This window comes from Felis catus, chromosome F1 (genome assembly GCF_018350175.1).
Source record: "Felis catus isolate Fca126 chromosome F1, F.catus_Fca126_mat1.0, whole genome shotgun sequence".
NCBI classification, from domain to species: Eukaryota; Metazoa; Chordata; class Mammalia; order Carnivora; family Felidae; genus Felis; species Felis catus.
In genome coordinates, this window is record NC_058384.1 from 15,776,420 (window position 1) to 15,797,340 (window position 20,921).

At 36.1% G+C, this 20,921-nt stretch overlaps 1 protein-coding gene across 1 annotated transcript in view; it reads left to right on the plus strand.

The window, feature by feature from the left end:
- KLHL20 (kelch like family member 20) overlaps positions 1–20,921 on the plus strand; it is a 70,604-nt gene that overhangs the window by 17,950 nt on the left and 31,733 nt on the right. Inside the window, exons 3-6 of the mRNA XM_011290904.4 lie at positions 78–651; positions 13,544–13,702; positions 14,708–14,802; positions 17,349–17,464. Coding sequence (XP_011289206.3) covers positions 78–651; positions 13,544–13,702; positions 14,708–14,802; positions 17,349–17,464 — 944 coding nt within the window. The remainder of the gene's footprint in view (positions 1–77; positions 652–13,543; positions 13,703–14,707; positions 14,803–17,348; positions 17,465–20,921) is intronic.

The window sequence follows — 20,921 nt, forward strand, 5'->3', positions numbered from 1 at the left end:
ATGAACACTTTATGGCAAAAGTGAGTTTCTAATAATATTGCCATCATCTCTTCTCCCTCCTTCCCCCATTCCTGTAGGTGTACCAACATTCGACCAGGAGAGACTGGAATGGATGTAACAAGCCGCTGCACCCTTGGAGACCCCAATAAACTGCCAGAAGGGGTTCCCCAACCCGCCCGCATGCCCTATATTTCAGACAAGCACCCTCGACAAACCTTGGAAGTGATTAATCTTCTGAGAAAGCATCGGGAGCTATGCGATGTGGTGCTAGTTGTAGGCGCTAAGAAGATATATGCCCATCGAGTCATTTTGTCAGCCTGCAGTCCCTACTTCCGAGCTATGTTTACAGGAGAATTGGCAGAAAGCCGTCAGACGGAAGTAGTGATCCGAGACATAGATGAGAGGGCTATGGAACTACTGATTGACTTTGCGTATACCTCCCAGATAACTGTGGAAGAGGGCAATGTTCAGACCCTTCTGCCAGCTGCTTGCCTCCTCCAGTTGGCAGAAATACAGGAAGCCTGCTGTGAATTCTTAAAGAGACAATTAGATCCTTCTAATTGCCTGGGCATTCGGGCTTTTGCTGACACACATTCATGTCGTGAGTTGCTAAGGATAGCAGACAAGTTCACTCAACATAACTTTCAAGAGGTGAGTTATACTTGGTGGTTTGAATGCATTCATAATGTATTTGTCAGGAGAGCAATATGAGTTCACGTTCTGCTAACTAACATGTACCTGTTTGAGTATTTACTGTGGATTCTAACTTATAATATCAAAGAAATAAGTTATTATCAATTCTCAGCCTGGTTTTTATTTAAAGGCCAATTTTATGTTCTGTCAGCAAAAGTTAAGGTTTAGGGATTTGATTCTCCCTAGCCATATTCATAAACTAGTTTATAAGTCAGAAAACAGTTCATTGATTCATTAATAAACTGTATTCAGTTTATTAATTCATTAATAAAGATAATGATAAGATATGGTAGTAAACAAGATGCCCAGAGTGTTCTCATGGAGGTTATAATCTAGCAGAGAGGATAGCCATTAATGCATAATCACACAAATAATTATAATTAATAGGTACTACAAAGAAGAAGCCTATACTATTAAACTCTGATTTAGCAGTATATTACAGACAGATTTAACTTTGATTCTGGAACAGATCAAGCCAAATTCTGAGACATGAAAAAGCATAACTAGATTGAGAAACTGAAAGAAACCCAGTGAGACCCAGAGAGCAAAAGGGAAGACATTACATAATGATTTTACAGAAAGACCAGAGCCCGATCACACTGGAGTTAATAAACCATGTTAAGAATTTGAAATTTAATCTTAAGAGCAACAGAAAACAATTAAAGGGCTTTAAGCAAAGACATGGTCCCTTTTACACTTTAATATCAGTCACTCTTCTCTCTACCAGGATAACCTCCTATGGATCAAAGATTTCATTTCATACAACATGAAACCATGAAAATATTAGAAGATGACATGGAGCTATTCCTTTTTAATCTTGAAGTGAGAAAGGCCTTTCTAACTGACTAATCCAGAGGGCATAGAAGAAAATATTGATAGATTTGGCTACCTAAAAATAAAAAATTTTTGCATGGTAGAACAAAATAACAGTAGCCAGACAAAAGTTAAAGACAAAGCAGGGAATGCCTGGTTGGCTCAGTCAGTAGCATTGCTGGATATCAGGGTTGTGAATTCGAGCCTCACAATTACTTAAAAATAAAATCCTTTAAAAACGGCGGGGGCGCCTGGGTGGTTCAGTCGGTTAAACATCCGACTTCAGGTCATGATCTCGCAGTCCGTGAGTTTGAGCCCCACCTTGGGCTCTGTGCTGACAGTTCACAGCCTGGAGCCTGCTTCCGATTCTGTGTCTCTCTCTTTCACTACCCCTCCCCTGCTCACGCGCGCGCGCGCGCGCGCGCGCGCGCGCGCGCGCGCTCTCTCTCTCTCTCAAAATTAAACATAAAAAAAAAAAAAAGACAGGGACATCTTGGTGGCTCAGTGGGTTGAACATCCGACTTTGGCCCAGGTCATGATCTCATGGTTCATGGGTTCAAGCCCTGCATCAGGCTTGCTGCTGTCAGCACAGAGCCCACTTTGGATCCTTTGTCCCCCACTTCTCTCTGCCTCTCCCCTACTCGTGCTCTCTCAAAAATAAGTTAAAAAACATTTAAAAAAAAAAACAGTGCAAACTTTGCAGCTATCACCGTAAATAGCCTATCACAGTAAATACTCTCTTTAATATAGCAAGAGATCCTGTTGTTCAATAACCTAGACCAATGATCTAACCAAAAAATGGGCAGTAAACAAATTCAGATTTCTCTTAAACATATGAAAATCTGTTGTAGCTTTTTCAGAATAACTGAAACACAAAACTATACCAAAGTACTATTTTTTATTTCTCAGATTACAAAATTGTAATCTATCAGATTACAGATATCCAAAAGTATGATTCCTTCCCCTGTTGACAAGGCCATGGAGACAAGGCAGTAGAGCTGCATTGCTAGTGTGAACATAAATCGATGCAACCTTCTTGAAAGAAAATTAGGCAGTATATTTCAAAATTACATGCTTTTGCACACTGACTCAGCAGAGAACTTGTACTACAAATGTACTGGAGAAGGGAGCAATTTGAGGAGATAATATCATGGGTTTCATTTTACATATATTCAGTTTGAGACACCCGTGAGATGTCTAAATAGAGATACTGAGCTGGGCCACTGTTTAGGAGTCTGTATCTTAGAAAAGAGGTTAGACTGAGATTAAAATTTAGAAGTCATCAACACAATAATTCATAGCAATTAAACTACGGTGGCTTAATCCTTTTCAGGCAGGATTTAACTCAGAAACCATAAAAGATTGGTAAATTTGATTGCATAAAAATTGAGAATTTTTGTTCTTTATAACAACAATAACAACAATAACACCATAAACTAAGTCAAAAAATTAACGTCAAACTCATACATGGGGCATACATGACAGAAAGAAAATTTTTTCCATAAAAGTCATACAAATTCAGTGAGAAAAAACATGAAAAACACAATATAAAAATAGGTAAAGTGTATGAATAAGCAATGTATGAAAGGAGATATTCAAATGTAAATAAACATATGAAAGCTTAGTCACCCTTACACATAATTAAAGAAATATACATCACAATAATATACCAGTGTTCAAACTGTCAGTTTGGAAAAATAATTTTTAACTTCATTGAAAAAAATTCAAATTTATAAGAATTTATAAGAAAAAACTTTCATATACCTCCTACCCAGGTTACCAGTTGTTAACATTTTGCTACATTTGCTTTACCATTCTCTGCTTGTTATATCGAACATTTTTCTGTGAACAATTTGAGAGTATATGCATATATCACACTCCTTTACTCTTAAACACTTCAGTGTGTATTTCCTAAGACCAAGGGCATTTTTTTCTTTTAACATAGAAGTCTCTTAGGACAATTCATTCATTGGGGCACCTAGGTGGCTCAGTTGGTTAAGCATCTGATTTGGCTCAGGTCATGATCTCGTGGTTTGTGAGTTTGAGCCCCACATCTGGCTCTGTGTTGACAGCTCAGAGCCTGGAGCCTGCTTTGGATTCTGTGTCTCCCTTTCTCTCTGCCCCTTGCCTTCTCTCTCTCTCTCTCTCTCTCTCTCTCTCTCTCTCTCTCTCTCAAAAATAAGCACACATTAAAAGTTTTTAAAGACAATTCATTCATCAAACTGATGAAATTTTACATTAATAAAAACTTTATTTAATCCATAGTCCCCATTCCAGTTTCACCAACTGTCCCCATATTGTTCTTTGTAACAATTTTTTTTTTTCCAGTCCAATTTCCAGAGCAGATGATTGCTCTGCATTTAGTTGTCATGTTTTCTGAGTTCTTGATAATCTGGAGTAGTTCTCTCCACCTTTAAGAGTATAGGCCAATTAATGTAAAACGTCCCTCAGTCTGAGTTTGTCTGATGTATCCTCATGGTAGATTCAGTATTGACAGGAATACTACATAAATGATACTTTGTCATTCTCAGTGCATCACAGGAAGTACATGGTATCTATTTGTCCCATTACTGATTGTGTTAACTTCAACCGTTTGGTTAAGTGGAGTCCCCTAAGTTTCTTTCCTATTGTTATTTTCCTATTTTTCGTTTTGTAGTTAGTAAAAACTTTTACAGAGAGATACTTCAAATCCATGTAAATATTCTTTTCCTTATCAAACTTTCACTCATTTTCACTCATATACATTGATCATTTCTGCCCAAATCAGTCATTACTATGATGGCTGTAAAATGGTGATTTGAAAAAACCACTCCATTTTTCTATCAACATTCTGCTATAAGGAAGAATTTTCCCTGTTCTGAATGATTGATTAGCATCATGGACTCACTAGACTCTTATTCTAGTTAACGGATTATAGTCCTTTGTTACCATTTATTATTTTGATGCTTGATAGTCTGATTTATCCTTCCTGTGCTTATTTTTGCAAAATTAAGCAGACATATGCATTTTTTTTTAATTTCCATTTCTTTCCGACACAAAAGGTAGCATTCTGTATATTCTTTGTTGCCTTTGCCTTCTACTTAATTTATTCTGGAATTCGTTCCATATCAGTTCACAGTTCTCTCTCCACAGCGGCGTTGTTCTCCTTGTGTGTACCACAAAGTTGCTCAATCAATTTCCTGTTTGAGCATTTGCATAGTGTTCAGTGTTTTGCCATTACAGATAATGCTGCAATGAATAGACTTGTGTATGAATATTTCAGTGTTGTTGAAGGTTTATCTTCAGGATAAATTCCTAGAAATCAGACTGCAGGGCCGAAGGTTGACTGCATGTGTAATTTTGTTAAATATCGCCACATTCCCCTCTATGAGGATGAACCATTCTGACCGTAATATATGCCATAATAATATGAGGGTGAATATTTCCTCATAGAGTCACTAACAGAATATATTGTCAACGTTTTGAATTTTTGCCAGTCTAATAGATGGGAAGTGGAATCTCAGAGTGTTTCAGTTTGCATTTCTCTTAAGTAAAGTTGAGTATCTTTCATATCTGTCATGTTTATGAATTATTTATTATCTTTTGCCCATTTTTCTATTAGATTTTTAAATCTTTTTTCTATTCAGTGTTTTAAAGTTCTCTCTGCATTAACAGTGATAGCCTTCTCTCTGTGCTACAAGTTACAAACTCTTTTTTCCCAGTTTACATTTGCCTTTCAACTCTACTTATGGTAATTTTTGGTCATGGAAAGTTTTTTTTTTTTTTAATATTATCAAATACATAAATCTTTTACTTTATTGCATCTGGGTTTTGAGGCAAAATTTGAAAGGCTTTTCCTACACTTAGGTTACAGAGGAATTCACCCATATTTTTTCTAGTATGTATGATCTGAGTTTATCTTGTGTAGGGTGTGGAATATGGACTTACTATTATCTTTTTCTAAATATTTAGTCCCAATACCATTTATTTAAAAATCTTTTTGAAACAGTGATTTGAGATAAGATCTTTATTATACACTGAATTTCTGTGTGTGCTTGGTTCTAGACCTTCTATTATAGGCCATTTAGCAGCCCCATGCTATTTCCTGCAATGTTTTAATTATTGAAGCTTTGTAGTATATTTTAATACATAGTAGGGCTAATACCACTACCGTATAACTCTCTCTTTCAGTGTTTTCCTAACTTTCTTGCATGTTTATTTTTCGAAATGAGCTTAGTATCACATTTTCCAGCTTTGAGAAGAAAACTTGGTATATTTATTGGCATCACATTAATTTACAAGTTAACTTAAGAAGAATAATTGTTGGGGCACCTGGGTGGCGCAGTCGGTTAAGCGTCCAACTTCAGCCAGGTCACCATCTCGCGGTCCGTGAGTTCGAGCCCCGCGTCAGGCTCTGGGATAATGGCTCAGAGCCTGGAGCCTGTTTCCGATTCTGTGTCTCCCTCTCTCTCTGCCCCTCCCCCGTTCATGCTATGTCTCTCTCTGTCCCCCAAAAAATAAATAAACGTTGAAAAAAAAATTAAAAAAAAAAAAGAAGAATTGTTTTTATGATGTTGAGTTCTATTCAAAAATGAGAGATGCCTTTCTGTTTCTTCAGTTCTGTTTTTTTATCTCTCAGGAATGTTTTATAGTTTTCTTCACTTAAGTTTTCTACATTTCTTAAGTTATTCTAAATGTATTTTTTGTTGCTATGTAAAGTTTTTTTCCCTTTACTATAGCTTCTAACCAACTACCATTAATGTATATGAAAGCTACTTTACTGGATTTTTTTATTCTTTGAGTTATTTACACTGATTCTTTAGAGTTTTCTGAACATCCTGTGATGTCATCTGCATATCGATAGTTTTATTTCTTCTTCTCCAGTTGTTAATGACTTTTTTTTTTCCCAGTTGTTTGGCTTAATACTTCTAGTAAAATGTTAAATGGTAATGGAAATATTGGACATACTTTGTTTCTGGCATTAGTAGGAATGGCTTTAGTGTTTTCCCATTAATGAATATACTGGTTTTAGGATTGAAGTGTGAATATTTTATCATATTAAGGAAGTACTCATGTACTTCCTATTTCTTGGATATTTTTTTATAAGGAATGGTATTGAATTTTGTCAAAGGTTTTGTCAGTATTTATGGAGATAATCATATGAATTTTCTCCTTAAACCCATTATTATGAATTCTTTTAAATGAAGTCCTAAAATTAAAGCATCTTTGTGTTTTTAGTACACACATTTTGGTCATGGTGGACTGTTAATGTGAGTTGGAATCTATTCACTAATATTGTAGACAATGTCTTTGTGTTGATATTAATAAGTGTTACTAATCTTTAATTTTCTTGTACTATCTTTTTCATGAGAAGTTGTGCTAGTTTTATTTTCTTATTTTTATTTTTTCTTTATTTTTTAAATTTTTTTAAGTTTATTTTTAAGAGAGAGAGAGAGAGAGAGAGTGAGTGGGGCAGGGGGACAGAGATCTGAAGCAGGCTCTGTGCTGACAGCAGAGAGCCCGACATGGGGCTTAAACTCACAAACTATGAGATCATGACCTGAGCCGAAGGCAGATGCTTAACCAACTGAGCCACCCAGGCACCCCATTTTTATTTTTTTAATGTTCGTTTGCTTTTGAGACACAGAGAGTGCAAGTGGGGAGGGATAGAGAGAGAGAACTCAAACTCACAGAACATGAGATCATGACCTGAGCTGAATGAAGTCTGATGCTTAACTGTCTGAGCCACCCAGGCGCCCCTTCTTGTGCTATCTTTATCAGGTTAGATATACATGTTATACTTAATGCAAATGAGTTAGAAGTTTTCTTTCATGTCCAGTGCTTTGAAACAATTTGTACAACATTGGGACTATGTCCTCCCTGCAAGTTTGGTAGAATTTCTCTGTGAAACTGTCTAGGTGTGGTGCTTTTTTGTGAAGTAGTTTATTGATCATTTTCTCCGTTCCATGACATTTCCTCTTTCTACTAGGTTCAATTTTGGTAGACTATGTTTCCGTACAAAATTATCAATTTTATCTAGATTTTCAAATTTATTTATATAGAGGTGTACAAATTTCTTTTAATTTTTAAATTTCTTCATCAATGGTTATTTACCCCTTGATATTTTGTATTTTGTATATGTGTACTTTCAATGTTTCTTTCCTTGAAAAAGGTAGCTAGTGGTATGTCTATTTTGTTCATGTTTTCCCAAAGAATCAATATTTTGACTCATTAATTAAATCTGTAATTTTTGTGTCTATTTCATTAATGTTCTACTTTTGTTACTTCCTTCCTTGTATTCTCTTTTGGCTTGCTGTATTCTTTTTCTAGCTATTTGATTGAGAATTTGATTCATTTTCATTCTTTTACCTTAAGTACTCTGAGTGTTTAAAGCCATAGTTTTTCTCTGATCACTGTTTTAAATACATTTAATAGATTCTTATCTTTACTGCTCATTTTATTGTTGTTTTAAGTAATTCTGTTTACATTTTTCTTTTTCTTTTTTTAAACATTTATTTTTGAGAGAGAGACACACACAGAATCCAAAGCAGGATCCAGGCTCAGAGCTGTCAGCACAGAGCCTGACTCAGGGCTCGAACTCACAAACTGTGAGATCATGTCCTGAGCCAAAGTCGGCCGCTTAACCGGCTAAGCTACCCAGGCGCCCCTGCATTTTTCTTTACCAAGAACTATTAATAGAAAATTTTTAAATTTTTAGGTGGGTTTTTTTTTAATTTATAATTTTAGTGCATGGCAGTCAGTGTTATTTTTAGTAGTTCTACTTCATGAAATTTACTGACTTTTTTAGTCCCACATTATCAGTTTTTCTGACTATTCCATATGTGCATGAAAATAAGGTATATTTTCTAGTCTCATTCTTACAGTATTTGATATATATGCATAAAGTCTACCTTATTGATTGTGTTGCTTAGCTCTTTTATATTACTTTGTCCACAGACCTGTGTGTTAAAGTCATCTATTATTAGTGTCTATCTAACATCTATTATCTATTTCTCTTTGCATCATCTGTAGTTTATACAGGTGGGTGCTGTGTTGCTTAATGCATATATAATCATAATTCTGTATCTTAATTACAGATTGTGACTTTTAGCTTTACGAAGTATCCTCATTTGTCAGATTTCATTCTTTTGTTGTCTTGATTCTACTTTGCCTGATACCTGGCTTTCAGTTCTTATTTGTTTTTTGTTGTTGTTTCCACTTGCCTGATGTATCTTTGCCCATTTGCCCTTTATTTTTAGCATTTTTGCATCATAATGTTTTAGGTATTTTTCTTGAATTTGCATAGAGATAAGTTTTGCTTTGTGAGCCAGTTTGAAAATCTTTTTCTTTAAATAGGCAATTAAAGGGGCACCTGGGTGGCTCAGTGGGTTAAGCGTTTGACTTCAGCTCAGGTCATGATCTTATGATTCATGGGTTCAAGCCCCACATCGGGCTCTGTGCTGACAGCTGAGAGCCTGGAGCCTGCTTTGGATTCTGTGTCTCCTCCCTCTCTCTGTGCCCTTCCCCAGCTCACGCTCTGTCTGTCTGTCTGTCTGTCTCTCTCTCTCTGTCTCAAAAATAAATAAAAGTTTAAAAAAATAAAATAAAATAAATAGGGAATTAAAGCCCATTTTTATCTGTTGCCATGACTGATATGTTTGTTCTCAACTCTGTCATATTTTTATAAATAGTATATACTTTAGTTGTATTTGCTGTATTTCTTTTTCTATATGATGTCTTCTTTGCTTGTTAAATTTTATTTTTGTATAGAAACATTTGTTTTTGTTCTAGTGATTACTTTTGTAAACTAGGAAAAGAAGAGCAAATTAAAGCCCAAAGTAAGTAGAAGGAAGAAAAGAATAAAGGTTAGAGTAAAAAATTAATTGTTCTTTGAAAAAAAAATTGATTAACTTCTAGCCCTACAGATCAAGAAAAGGAGACAAGACACAAATTGCCAATATCAGATATAAGAGGACATCACTACAAATCCCTCAGATTAAAAAAGATAATAAGGAAGTGTTATGAGCAACATTTTGCCAATAAATTCAACAACTGATAGGAAATGGACAAATTCTTTGAAAAACACAGATTCCAGAAACTGACTCAAGAAGAAACAGAAAACCAGAACAACCCTACATCTATGAAAGTAATTGAAATAATAATTTAAAAACCTTCCCACAAAGAAAATGCTTGTCTCAGATGGTGAATTCTATCAAACATTTAAGGAAGAAATAATACTAATCCTATAGAAAGTCTTCCAGAAAAAGGAGGAGGAGGTTGCCAAATAAGGACAAAATACCCTGCTATCAAAACCACAGACACTTGGGGTGCCTGGGTGGCTCAGTCAGTTGGGCGTCTGACTTTGGCTCAGGTCTTGATCTTGCTGTTCAAGCCCCGGGTCAGACTCTTTGCTGACAGCTCAGAGCCTAGAGCCTGTTTCAGATTCTGTGTCTCCCTGTTTCTCTCTCTCTCTCTCTCTGCCCCTCCCCTGCTTGTGTTCTCTCTCTCTCTCTCTCTCTCTCTCTCTCTCTCTCTCTCTCTCAAAAATAAATAAACATTAAAAAAAAAACATGTTAAAAGAAAACTAAAGATGGAGATCTCTCATTAATTTAGATGGGAAAATTTTTAATAAAATATTACTAAATTGATTCCAACTAAATATAGGAAGTGACTACACCATGACTAAATGGAGTTTATACCTCCATTAAGTTAATACTATTTTATAGTAACACTTAATTTCCCATTCAAAATAACCTAAATTCTTCATACTTTTTTTTAACAGATTTGACTCTTAATTTCATTCCACTGTTTTTTTTTAATATTTATTTCTTTTGACATAGAGAATGTACGTGTGTGTGTGTGTGTGTGCGAGCGGGGAGGGACAGAGGGAGAGAGAGAGAATCCCAAGTAGGCTTCTCACTGTCAGTGTGAGCCCACGCGAGGCTGTCTCATGAACTGTGAGATCATGACCTGAGCCAAAATGAAGAATCAGACACTTAATGGACTGAGCCCCCCAGGTGCCCCTTTCCCACTGTCTTCACATACAAAAATCCACTCTCTAAAACTAAAGATTTGCTACCACTGAGAATTTCCAAAATAATTTGCAAAAGTCATTGGATCCCATATTAAGAATTCCCTGCTTTGGGGATGATGGTCATATTCTATATCTTGATTGTGGTCATGGTTACATGAGTATATACATTTATCAGAACTCATTGTTCTGTACACTTAAAATAAATAAGGTTGATTTTTAAAAATTTTTCTGCTTTAGGTGCACCTGGGTCACTCAGTTGGTTAAGTGTCCAAATCTTGATTTCGACTCAGGTCATGATCTCATGGTTGTGTGATCCAGCCCCCTTAGGCTCTGCACGAAGCGTGGGATTGGGATTCTCTGTCTCCCTCTCTCTCTGCCCCTCCCCAGCTTGTGCTTCCTCTTGCTCTCAAAATAAATAAACTTAAAAAAAAAAATTCCTGTTTTAACCATAGCTTGGGTTTTACATCTGATGGTAGTTGCAAATATCTGAAGAATATCCTTAACAGAGAAAGATTTGGAATCCCTTCCAGTTCTGAACCTGCCTTTCAAATGAACCTGATTTATACCATAATGAAATCCCCTTGTTTGTGGAGTAGAATGCACTTGTTTGTGCACTAGTTCTGTGCAGATGCAAAAAAAGTCACCATTTAGGGCATTAACACATGTGACTCATTTAAATTATTTTCTAACTTAAGTCTATTTAATTTCCTTCTTTTTCATTAGACCTGGCTTAATTCATGCAGTGTCATTTGTCCATAAAGATAAATTAAAAAATTGTCTTTCAACATTAAGTTTGCCATTCACTCCTGGTAGAACAACTCTAGTTAACTTTGCTTATTCACTTTTATTGTTTTCAGCTTTATTCATTTTTCAAATTGCATCTCCATTCATTAGAAGAAACTAAAAGTAAGCTCATTACCATAATAGTGTGGGACTTAAAATCCAGATCTCCTATAAACTTTTATTTAAAACAGATACTTTAAAAAGCATTATTTTCTTAACCTGGTTGTTTGGTCAAGGATAGACTCCAGTGCCAGATTTGCTCTAATGGTAGATCACTAATATCTTTTTTCTTCTTGGTGGAAAAAGGAGAAGTGACAGTTTAACTAGACTATCAAAAGTATTAGTTTGACTCTTTGTTGTCAAACAAATATTTTCTAACATAGATTTTCACGTCTTCTTGCCATTTAATGTTTCCAGTAAGTAGTGAATATAATAGTGCTTTGTTCATAAAGTTTAAACTTAGTGATCATTGGTTTATAATCACTAAGTTAGGAAAAAGAATTTATATTTTAACAAGATCCAAAAGAATGTTAAGGCACTGCTTTGCAAAGAGATATGATACCACACTTGTGTTTAAGTTAAGAGATCAGAGTGAAGAAGAGAAAAAAGGAAAGAAGATACAGTCATGACTACAGTTCTGCATGCTGTGAAGGCCAGCACACAGAATTTAGGGCTAGGCCTCGAATTTTGCCTTGATTTTATAGCCGCCAAGTTGGGGTTGCCAGATAAAATACAGGGTGCCCAGTTAAATACAAGTTTCAGATACACAACAAGTAATTTTGTAGTGTAAGCATGTCCTTTGTTTTTATTTGCTAAATCTGACAGCTGTGCCACAGAGAATACAATGCAGTCATTCTAACTACTAAGTTACCTGGGTAAGCAACCTCAGCTAAAATATGGAGGTAACCTATTTTATTTCCTGAACCCCAAGGGTCTCTCACTCAGATGATTTGAAAACCTGTGCTATAAAAATTGGAGAGCTCATTAATATTTTCCGCTACAAGTATAGCCAACCTTATGGCCCTAATGGCTTCATTTTAGAATTTGCATTTGTTTCTAATGTACTTGGGATAAAACAGTCTTAATCAAATATTCAAATTGCTATGGCTTATCTTGTATCCTGCCTAATATTCTGATTTTTAAAAAAAAATTTTTTTAATGTTTATTTTTGAAGGAGAGACAGAACTTGAGCAGGGGAGGGGCAGAGAGAGAGGGAGACACAGAATCCAAAGCAGGCTCCAGGCTCTGAGCCATCAGCACAGAGCCCAACATGGGGCTCGAACTCACAATCTGTGAGATCATGACCTGACTGAAGTCAGTCACGCACCTGACTGAGCCACCCAGGTGCCCAGTAATATTCTTTTTGATGAGCATGAAAAAACCCTGTCCTAAGAGAATACATCATCTGCATTGGAGGTCATTCCTAACTGTATTCTTCCTGTGCTGATAATAGACATCATGTGTAGCACAATCTTCTGAATGAGAACAAACCACAGGGAGGGTAGCATTGACTGTTTCCCTCTTCCACGTTGCACCCTGACCCTTTTACTCTACGTACTGATGGCAGGATATACAAAATATTGGGATTTGTGGCTGGACCGCACAACAAGGTAATATCCTTGTTGCCATTTCGCCTCCATTCTGATATCTGTATATCAGAGTGGTTTGATCCTCTGAAGTTTCATGAGTCTCTCTCCTCAGTATATTCATTCTTGCTTGTGGAATTGCTGACACCCTCATTCTTTTTTTAAACTGGCCCCTTAGTGTTTCTCTTTCAGCAACTTATCCTCCTCTGAAAGCTTTTTCTGATTTTTTTTATATGCCTCATAGTTCTGGAATTATAATTTGATGTAGTTAGTTTCATTTATTTTTAATGTTAAATGTATATTTTGATACTTCATTTTAGAAAAACAGATTTTATTTTTCTTAAACTGCTTGAATCACAAATTATTATTTCTAAAATTTTAATTGTGTCCTCAGTACTTTCCTTTGTTCCCCACCTTTTTTTTAAATGAATAAATGTTATTTTTTTAGAGCAGTTTTAAGTTCACAGCTAAATGGAACAGAGTTCCCATGTACCCCATTTACACACACATTCCCATCCCTATTGTCAACATCCTGCACCAGAAAGGTACATTTGTTACAACTGATGAACTTACAGTGACAAGTAAATCATCATCAAGAGTAAATTAAATGTGGTCACAGTTGTTTTTCTTTTTATTCTTACCGAACTTTGAACAGGTGATGGAAAGTGAAGAGTTCATGTTGCTTCCAGCCAATCAGCTCATTGATATAATATCTAGTGATGAACTAAACGTTCGCAGTGAAGAACAGGTGTTCAATGCAGTGATGGCCTGGGTCAAATACAGTATTCAAGAAAGACGTCCTCAGTTACCCCAGGTATGGCGAAAATGTTTCTTCAAGTAACTGCCCTTTTTGTACTGGATGAAATAATAAATGTTTGACTTACAAAAAATAAGCGATTGTCACTGTCCCTTATATTAGACTGTAAGAGACACCATCTATCCCAAATAATCAAGAAGATAGTGTTTAGAAGCATTTTAAGTGTTTATCATTTTGAACTTTTTGCTCCTTGGCTTCCTCTCTATTTTGCATCAACTCTAGGTTAGGGTTATAGCACAAGTCAGAACCTAAAGGTGTAAATGAACAAAAGAAAGCAAGGATGGCAATTATTGTGCTTCCCTTCCTTGTGACTTGGAAATCTAATCACATTTGGAAGAGTAAAGGGATGATATGGGCCATAAGTGGTCACTAAATGAATGTTTAATGTTCTTGTTATTATGACTATAGTCTTTAGCAGTTTAATAGGATATTCTTCTGGATTGTTTTAGTCCAGTTATATAAGCTAATTATAGAAGAGCTTATAACATATTGCTGAAAGCTAGGGGCGCCTGGGTGGCTCAGTCGATTGGGCGGCCCACTGCGGCTCAGGTCATGATCTCGCCGTCTGTGAGTTCGAGCCCCGCGTTGGGCTCTGTGCTGACAGCTCAGAGCCTGGAGCCTGCTTCCAATTCTGTGCCTCCCTCTTTTTCTGCCCCTTCCCTGCTTGGTCTCTGTCTCTCTCTCTCTCTCAAAAATAATAAACATTAAAAAAAATTAAAAAAAATTTTTTTTAAAAACATGTTGCTGAAAGCTCAAAGTGGCATTCTAAAATGATATTAGTATGCTTTCAATTTTCTGACTATTCTGATTACTGAATTGATGGAATAAACTTAGGTTTAGTATTTATGCCTTCCCTCTATCTTTATTATTTATTAATTAAATCAAATTAATTCAGTTAGATCCCAAAGCAAGTGGAAAGACTATGGGAACTTGTGTTACGTATTCTGTTAAATATCTTGCAGGTGGGAGCTCGTGCCTTTAACGATATTTATTATCTCTTAGGTGCTGCAGCATGTTCGTCTGCCTTTGCTTAGTCCCAAGTTCCTGGTGGGCACTGTAGGCTCTGATCCCCTCATCAAAAGTGATGAGGAGTGCAGGTATGAATGGCCCTGGGTGGGAAAAATCAACAACTAAGCATTTCTGTTTCCTTCTAATTTCTTTATTTGTGTTGCTTCCTAAATGTTGTATTTCTTAGTGCTGACACCAGAGCAGTATTTAACAGGTTTTTCTTCTGGGTTAGGGTCAAGAGGAGGAGATGGAAGAAGAGAGGACTGAGCTTCCAGTATTCCATTCCATTAGTTTTTATGTGTGGTGCTTATTGGTGTAGAAGTGGCAATAAAGAGGTAGATTTCTAAGATTTTAATGCAAGCTTGAATTTGAAGAGGCAATTCTCTGCTAATATATGTTTTTCTTGAGATAAATAACACTGTTGAATCTGTCAGAAAGTACCAAGAGCACTGTTCCTTCCATCACATATAGCTGCTTAGGGAATAGGACCAGCCTTGCTTTCTGAGGTTGTGGACAGAGTCAAAGGTCTGCTCGTCAAGTAGCTGTGGAAGGGTTTCCACCAGAGCTTGGTGGGATAGTTTCATGATGTTCTTCGTGAAAGAAATTCTAAATGCTTCTATAGCATAAGCAAAACACCTATTTTATTGGGCTATCTCTGTAATATAGACACAAATTGATAAATTACTTTTCCCAGTTTGATAGATTTTAAGATTTAGGTTCAAATCAAACTATATGGTGTTTTTAACCATTTTTTCCCTAGCATGTTCTATATATAAAAATGAAAAGAACTCCTTGAAATATATTGACCTTTGGGTCTCCCTTAGTGACTAAAGAAACTTGCTTTAGTATTAGGAATCCCTAGAACAGAAGTAGAGCATGTAGATTCGTTTGCATTTCTTCTATAATCTGAAGCCTGTCCCTTAGAAAAATGTCAGAGGGGGTTTTAGATATTTGGGGTTTTATTTTTTTATTTTTAAATGTTTGTTTATTTTGAGAGAGAGTGTGTGAGCGAGTGGGGGAGGGACAGAGAGAAAGGGAGAGAGAGAAACCCACATAGGCTCCCCACTCAGCACAGAGCCCAACATGGGGCTTGATCTCAGGTGCGTGAGATCACGACCTGAGCCAATATCAAGAGTTGGATGCTTAACTGACTGAGCTACCCAGGTGCCCTGATATTTGTATTTTAAATAAAAACCAGACAAATGGTAATTAATTCCCTCAAGTATGTATAGTAGCAGAAGGAAAACCATATGGAATTACGGATTCTGAAATCTGAAGAAACAATGCAAAAGTGCTCCCCATCCATAAAACATAAATCAGATTGTACTGATTCTGATGCACCAAGTAGAGGTACTTCCAAAGTCACTTTTAAAGGAAACCCATTACTGATATCCTGACCTCACCATTTACTAGATGTGGGACCTTAGGCAAGTTATCTTAACCTCTTTCTGCTATGGTTTCTTCATCTGTAAAGTAGGGACAATAATAGTACCCCCAGTGGTGGGGATTGTTGAGTTAATATATACTAAACCCTTATAACAAGGACTGACACATAGCTATAAGTGTTCTCATTGTTACTATTAATTTTGGGTTGGCTTGCTAAGTTTTAGTTCTATAGTACTGTCTCTAGGAGAGTACTATAAATCCTCAACACTTAAAAACTGGCTATTAAGAGATCCCAGTCTTTGTTTTTAAGGCTGAGGAAGCTTGAGAAAGTTCTTGGTCATCAGCTTGGGTTTTGGGTGGGGAGGAGCTGTTGGTTTGGGGTTTGTTTTTTGTTTGTTTTTTTTAGGATAAGTAAACTCAAAAGGGGCCCTATCAAAACCACATATTGGAAGTACATTATTGGGTCATGCTTGGGATTGGTCCTGCAGGAATAAATTACTCTTTTTAGCATAAAAAGCTAGAGAAATGAAAATATATTTTAGGAAACACTTTCAAGATTGGGAAAGAACAGAGTTTGCACTAATCAGGTCCTGAATCACTCAAAGAGAGGACTCAAGTGAGCTAAATATGTATGTGAATAGTTTGTATTAGGATATTGTATTTAACAAGTGTAATTACTAGGTTCTTCTCAGAAAGTACCTGAAGAGACAGGGAAAAAAATTGTTCCTCCTCAGTAGACTTGCTGAAAGTAAACCATTTCATACAGTACCAGATAGCAAATTAATATTAAATGACAGTACACTGTTTCTTCTTAACAATCCAATTTTTTACTTAGTTTTATTATTTAATTAATCTGACAACTATCTAGTGCCAAGGCTGATGTGCTACTCTGCCAGTATCCTGCAGAATCTAGTAAAATTCATGAGAAAGCAATAACTATGCAGGTTGGTAATTGAGTTGTAAATTTTAGTTTCCCGTAAGTTATCGGTGGTCCCAAGCATAATGAGTTTCAGGCTAAATTTGCACTAAGATAGGAAGTCATGATGGAAATACCAATCAATTTACAACTCATAGTATGACTGGCATCATTTCTCTCATGTTTGTGACTTTTTAATATTGGCTGGCATTCATGATTTGGTTTGATTTATGCTTGCTCCCCTTTGCCAATTTACGTATTCCTAAACCATATTGGAATTTGACTAACAATATTATTTAGACATTTGGAATAAAGGCAGAATTTTCTCCACAGAGACTTGGTAGATGAAGCTAAAAACTATCTCCTCTTACCTCAAGAACGACCACTGATGCAAGGACCAAGGACAAGACCACGGAAACCTATCCGATGTGGAGAAGTACTCTTTGCAGGTTTGGGTCTTAATATACTCTGATTAAACTGAATGTTTTCCTACATGTTAAACTGTCATTTGAGTAGTCCTTTGGACAATTGTGATATCCACTGTCATAAGAGACACATAATAAGTTACCATGTAGCTTGACTCCTTAACTCATGATCCAACACTGGTATTCTCCAAGAGTGCTCTATTTTTATGTAAGTCTAAAAATGTAAGTCTAAATATCTAATGTAAGTCTAAATATCATGCAGTAGATATTTTGTTAAAATGAGTCATATGCATTTTTTATATACCAGTGTGCAAGTCACCTCATAATTACCTAGAACTGTCAAAAAACATGATCTTTACAGGGAGGCCTGGGTGGCTCAGTTGGTTAAGGCATCCAACTTCGGCTCAGGTCATGATCTCGTGGTTCGTGGGTCTGAGCCCCACATCAGGCTCCATGCTTGCTGATAGCTCGGAGCCTGGAGCCTGCTTCAGATTCTGTGTCTTCCTCTCTCTCTCCTCTTCCACTCACACTCTGTCTCTCTCTCAAAAATAAGTAAACATTTAAAAAAAGTTTAAAAAACAAAACATTATCTTACATTAAACAGTTACACACTTTCCTAGCTCCACTGAGCTAGATTGAGCCCAAGACAGCCTGCTGTATCATTTTGCTCCTACTCTCTGCTCCTTAATCTTTAAGAACTTTCATCCTCAGATGTCACTTCCATCCACGTAAATTCAGCTCCCTTGTTCACCTGAATAACAGCTTTCTCACAGTTGCATCAAACTACTTTTTACTAGTTTTGTCTTAGTCCATCGGGCTATTCTAACAGAAAACCAGAAACTGGGTGGTTATAAACAACATAAATTTATCTCTCACAGTTCTGGAGGCTAGGAAGTCTAAGATTAAGGCACCAGAAGATTCCATGTCTGGTGAGGGCCCACCTGCTTCTTCATGGAGGTTGGTCTTCTTATCTTTTTGCTGTGTTCTTACATGGAGGTAGGGGCAAGGGAACTTTCTGAGGTCTCCTTTATAAGAGCACTGATCCCATTCATGAAAGCTCTGCCCTTATGACCTAAGCACCTTGAAAAGGCCCTACCTCCTAATACCAACACACTGGGGACTAGATTTCAACATATAAATTTTGGTGGGACATACATACATTCAGTCTGTAGCAAGTTCTCTGAATTTTTTTTCTAATTCTGATTCGTGGAGCTAACCGGGACGCATAGTATTTGTATTTAAGCTCCCAACTTTCACTAATTCCATGGCTCCTTAGATGTAGACATCCTTGGATTCTTTTGTCCCATTTTAATATATGAAGTGTTCTATTCCTTTTCATCAGGGAATTTTGTGCAATCTCTGGGGCCTAGTATCCTTTTCCATCAGCCTAATTACTGCCTATCTTTTTCTTCCCAATTTAATTTTCTCTTGGCGTGTGGGAATATATTTTCCCCTATATTTTTAGAAGGAAAATTTGATAATTTATGTTTTTAGCTCTCTCTTTTTAAGTTTTTTCACCTAAATTTCTTCACGTAGAGGATTGTAGTATTTCTGCAAGAAGAAAATTGATGCCAGGTTTTCTTTTTCACTCCAGTCCTCACCAGACTTTTTTTTCTCTTTTGAAGAATTTCTTTATTTTTGTTTTAGATTTCAAACTTAATTATTAATTCATTATGCACTGAATTCTCCCATACATCTAGTGTCCAAATGTTTCTGTTATTAATAGATTTATAATTTGTATTATTATTCTTATTTATTCCTATGTATGTGTGATCATATTCACCTGCTATGTGGGTTTACACAGACATTTGCATGCTCGCACCTACATACATCTGCATCCTTGCTCTCCCATAGAGCAGTCTTAGAGTTTCTCTTTCCCACTTTTGAAAGTTGATGGTCTATTTTGAAATTAGAAAGCTGCAAGATCTAATTATTTGTGGTACCTGTGTCTTCATGATGTCATGTTGTTTTTGGGAATTCTAGTAGTAGGACCATCTTTATGGAGTTACGTCCATTATTATGAAGATCTATTAACTATTTTGTTTGGCTATTGTTTTAATAGCTGGAGTAGGAGCCTTTTATTTTTTTAATTTTTGGACACTTTTTTTTTAATTTTTTAAAATGTTTTATTTATTTTTGACAGAGAGAGAGACAGAGCATGAGTGGGGGAGAAGCAGAGAGAGAGGGAGACACAGAAGCTGAAGTAGGCTCCAGGCTCTTAGCTGTCAGCACAGAGCCCAACGCGGGGCTCGAACTCACGACCACAAGATCATGACCTGAGTCGAAGTCGGACGCTCAACCGACTGAACCACCCAGGCGCCCCTAGACCTCACTTTTTAAGCTCCATAATGTAGCCCTTATTTTGGATTGGAATAGAGATGATTTGAAAGAATAATAAATTAAAATTATCTGCTATAACCACTTCTTTATTCAGGGAGCACTCTGAGAAGCTCTGTGGAACTCAGTTTGAACTTGTTATTCTGGTTATGAAAAATGTAGTTTCTTCAAAACATTTCCTGACCTTAAATGTCAGTTTGGATAATGTAGAATTCTCTATAGAGTGTAGATTAAACAGAAAGTAAAGTATTTTATAGCATAAATCATAAGAATTTTTGTGTTATTTTCAGTTATAAGAGGACCTATTAAGAGACTGTGAATAGATGAGTCAAAATCTCCCTCCCCAGTAGAATAAAAAGAAAACTAGGCTTCTGAATTATAGTTCTTTTTTTTTTTGAGACTGAGCCACCCAGGTACCCCACAAAGTTATTATATTATTGACTGTATTCCCTGTGCTCTACATTACATCCCCATGACTAATTTATTTTATACTGGACGTTTATACCTTTTTAATCCCCTTCACCTATTTTGCCTGCCCCCCAACCCTTCTCCACTCTGGTAACCAACAGTTTTTTTCCTGTATCTATGAGTTAGTTTCTGTTTTGTTTTGTTTGTTTCCACGTAAGTGAAATTGTACAGCATTTGTCTGACTTATTTCACTTGATTGGATCCCTAGATCCAACTATGTTGTCGCAAATGACAAGATTTCCTTCTTTTTTATGGCTGAGTAATATTCAATTGTGTATATATAGTATATCTCATTCATTTATCAGTAGATACTTAGGTTGCTTTCATATCTTGGCTATTATAAATAATGCTGCATTGAATATAGGGGTTCATATTGCTCTTTGAATTAGTGTTTTCATTTTCTTTGGATAAATATTCAGAAGTGGGATTGCTGGGTCATATGATAGTTCTATTTTTAATTTTTTGAGGCCTCCATATTGTTTTCCAGAATGACTGCACCAATTTATGCTTCTACTAACAGTGTATGAGGATTCCCTTTTCTTCACATCCTCACCAATGCTGGTTATTTTTTGTCAGGTTTTAGTTCTTTAAGCTTTCGATAACAAATTACATTTATGTAGTATTTTATTCTTTAGAAAGCAGTTTAATGTATTTATTATTTCATTTTAAAATTTTT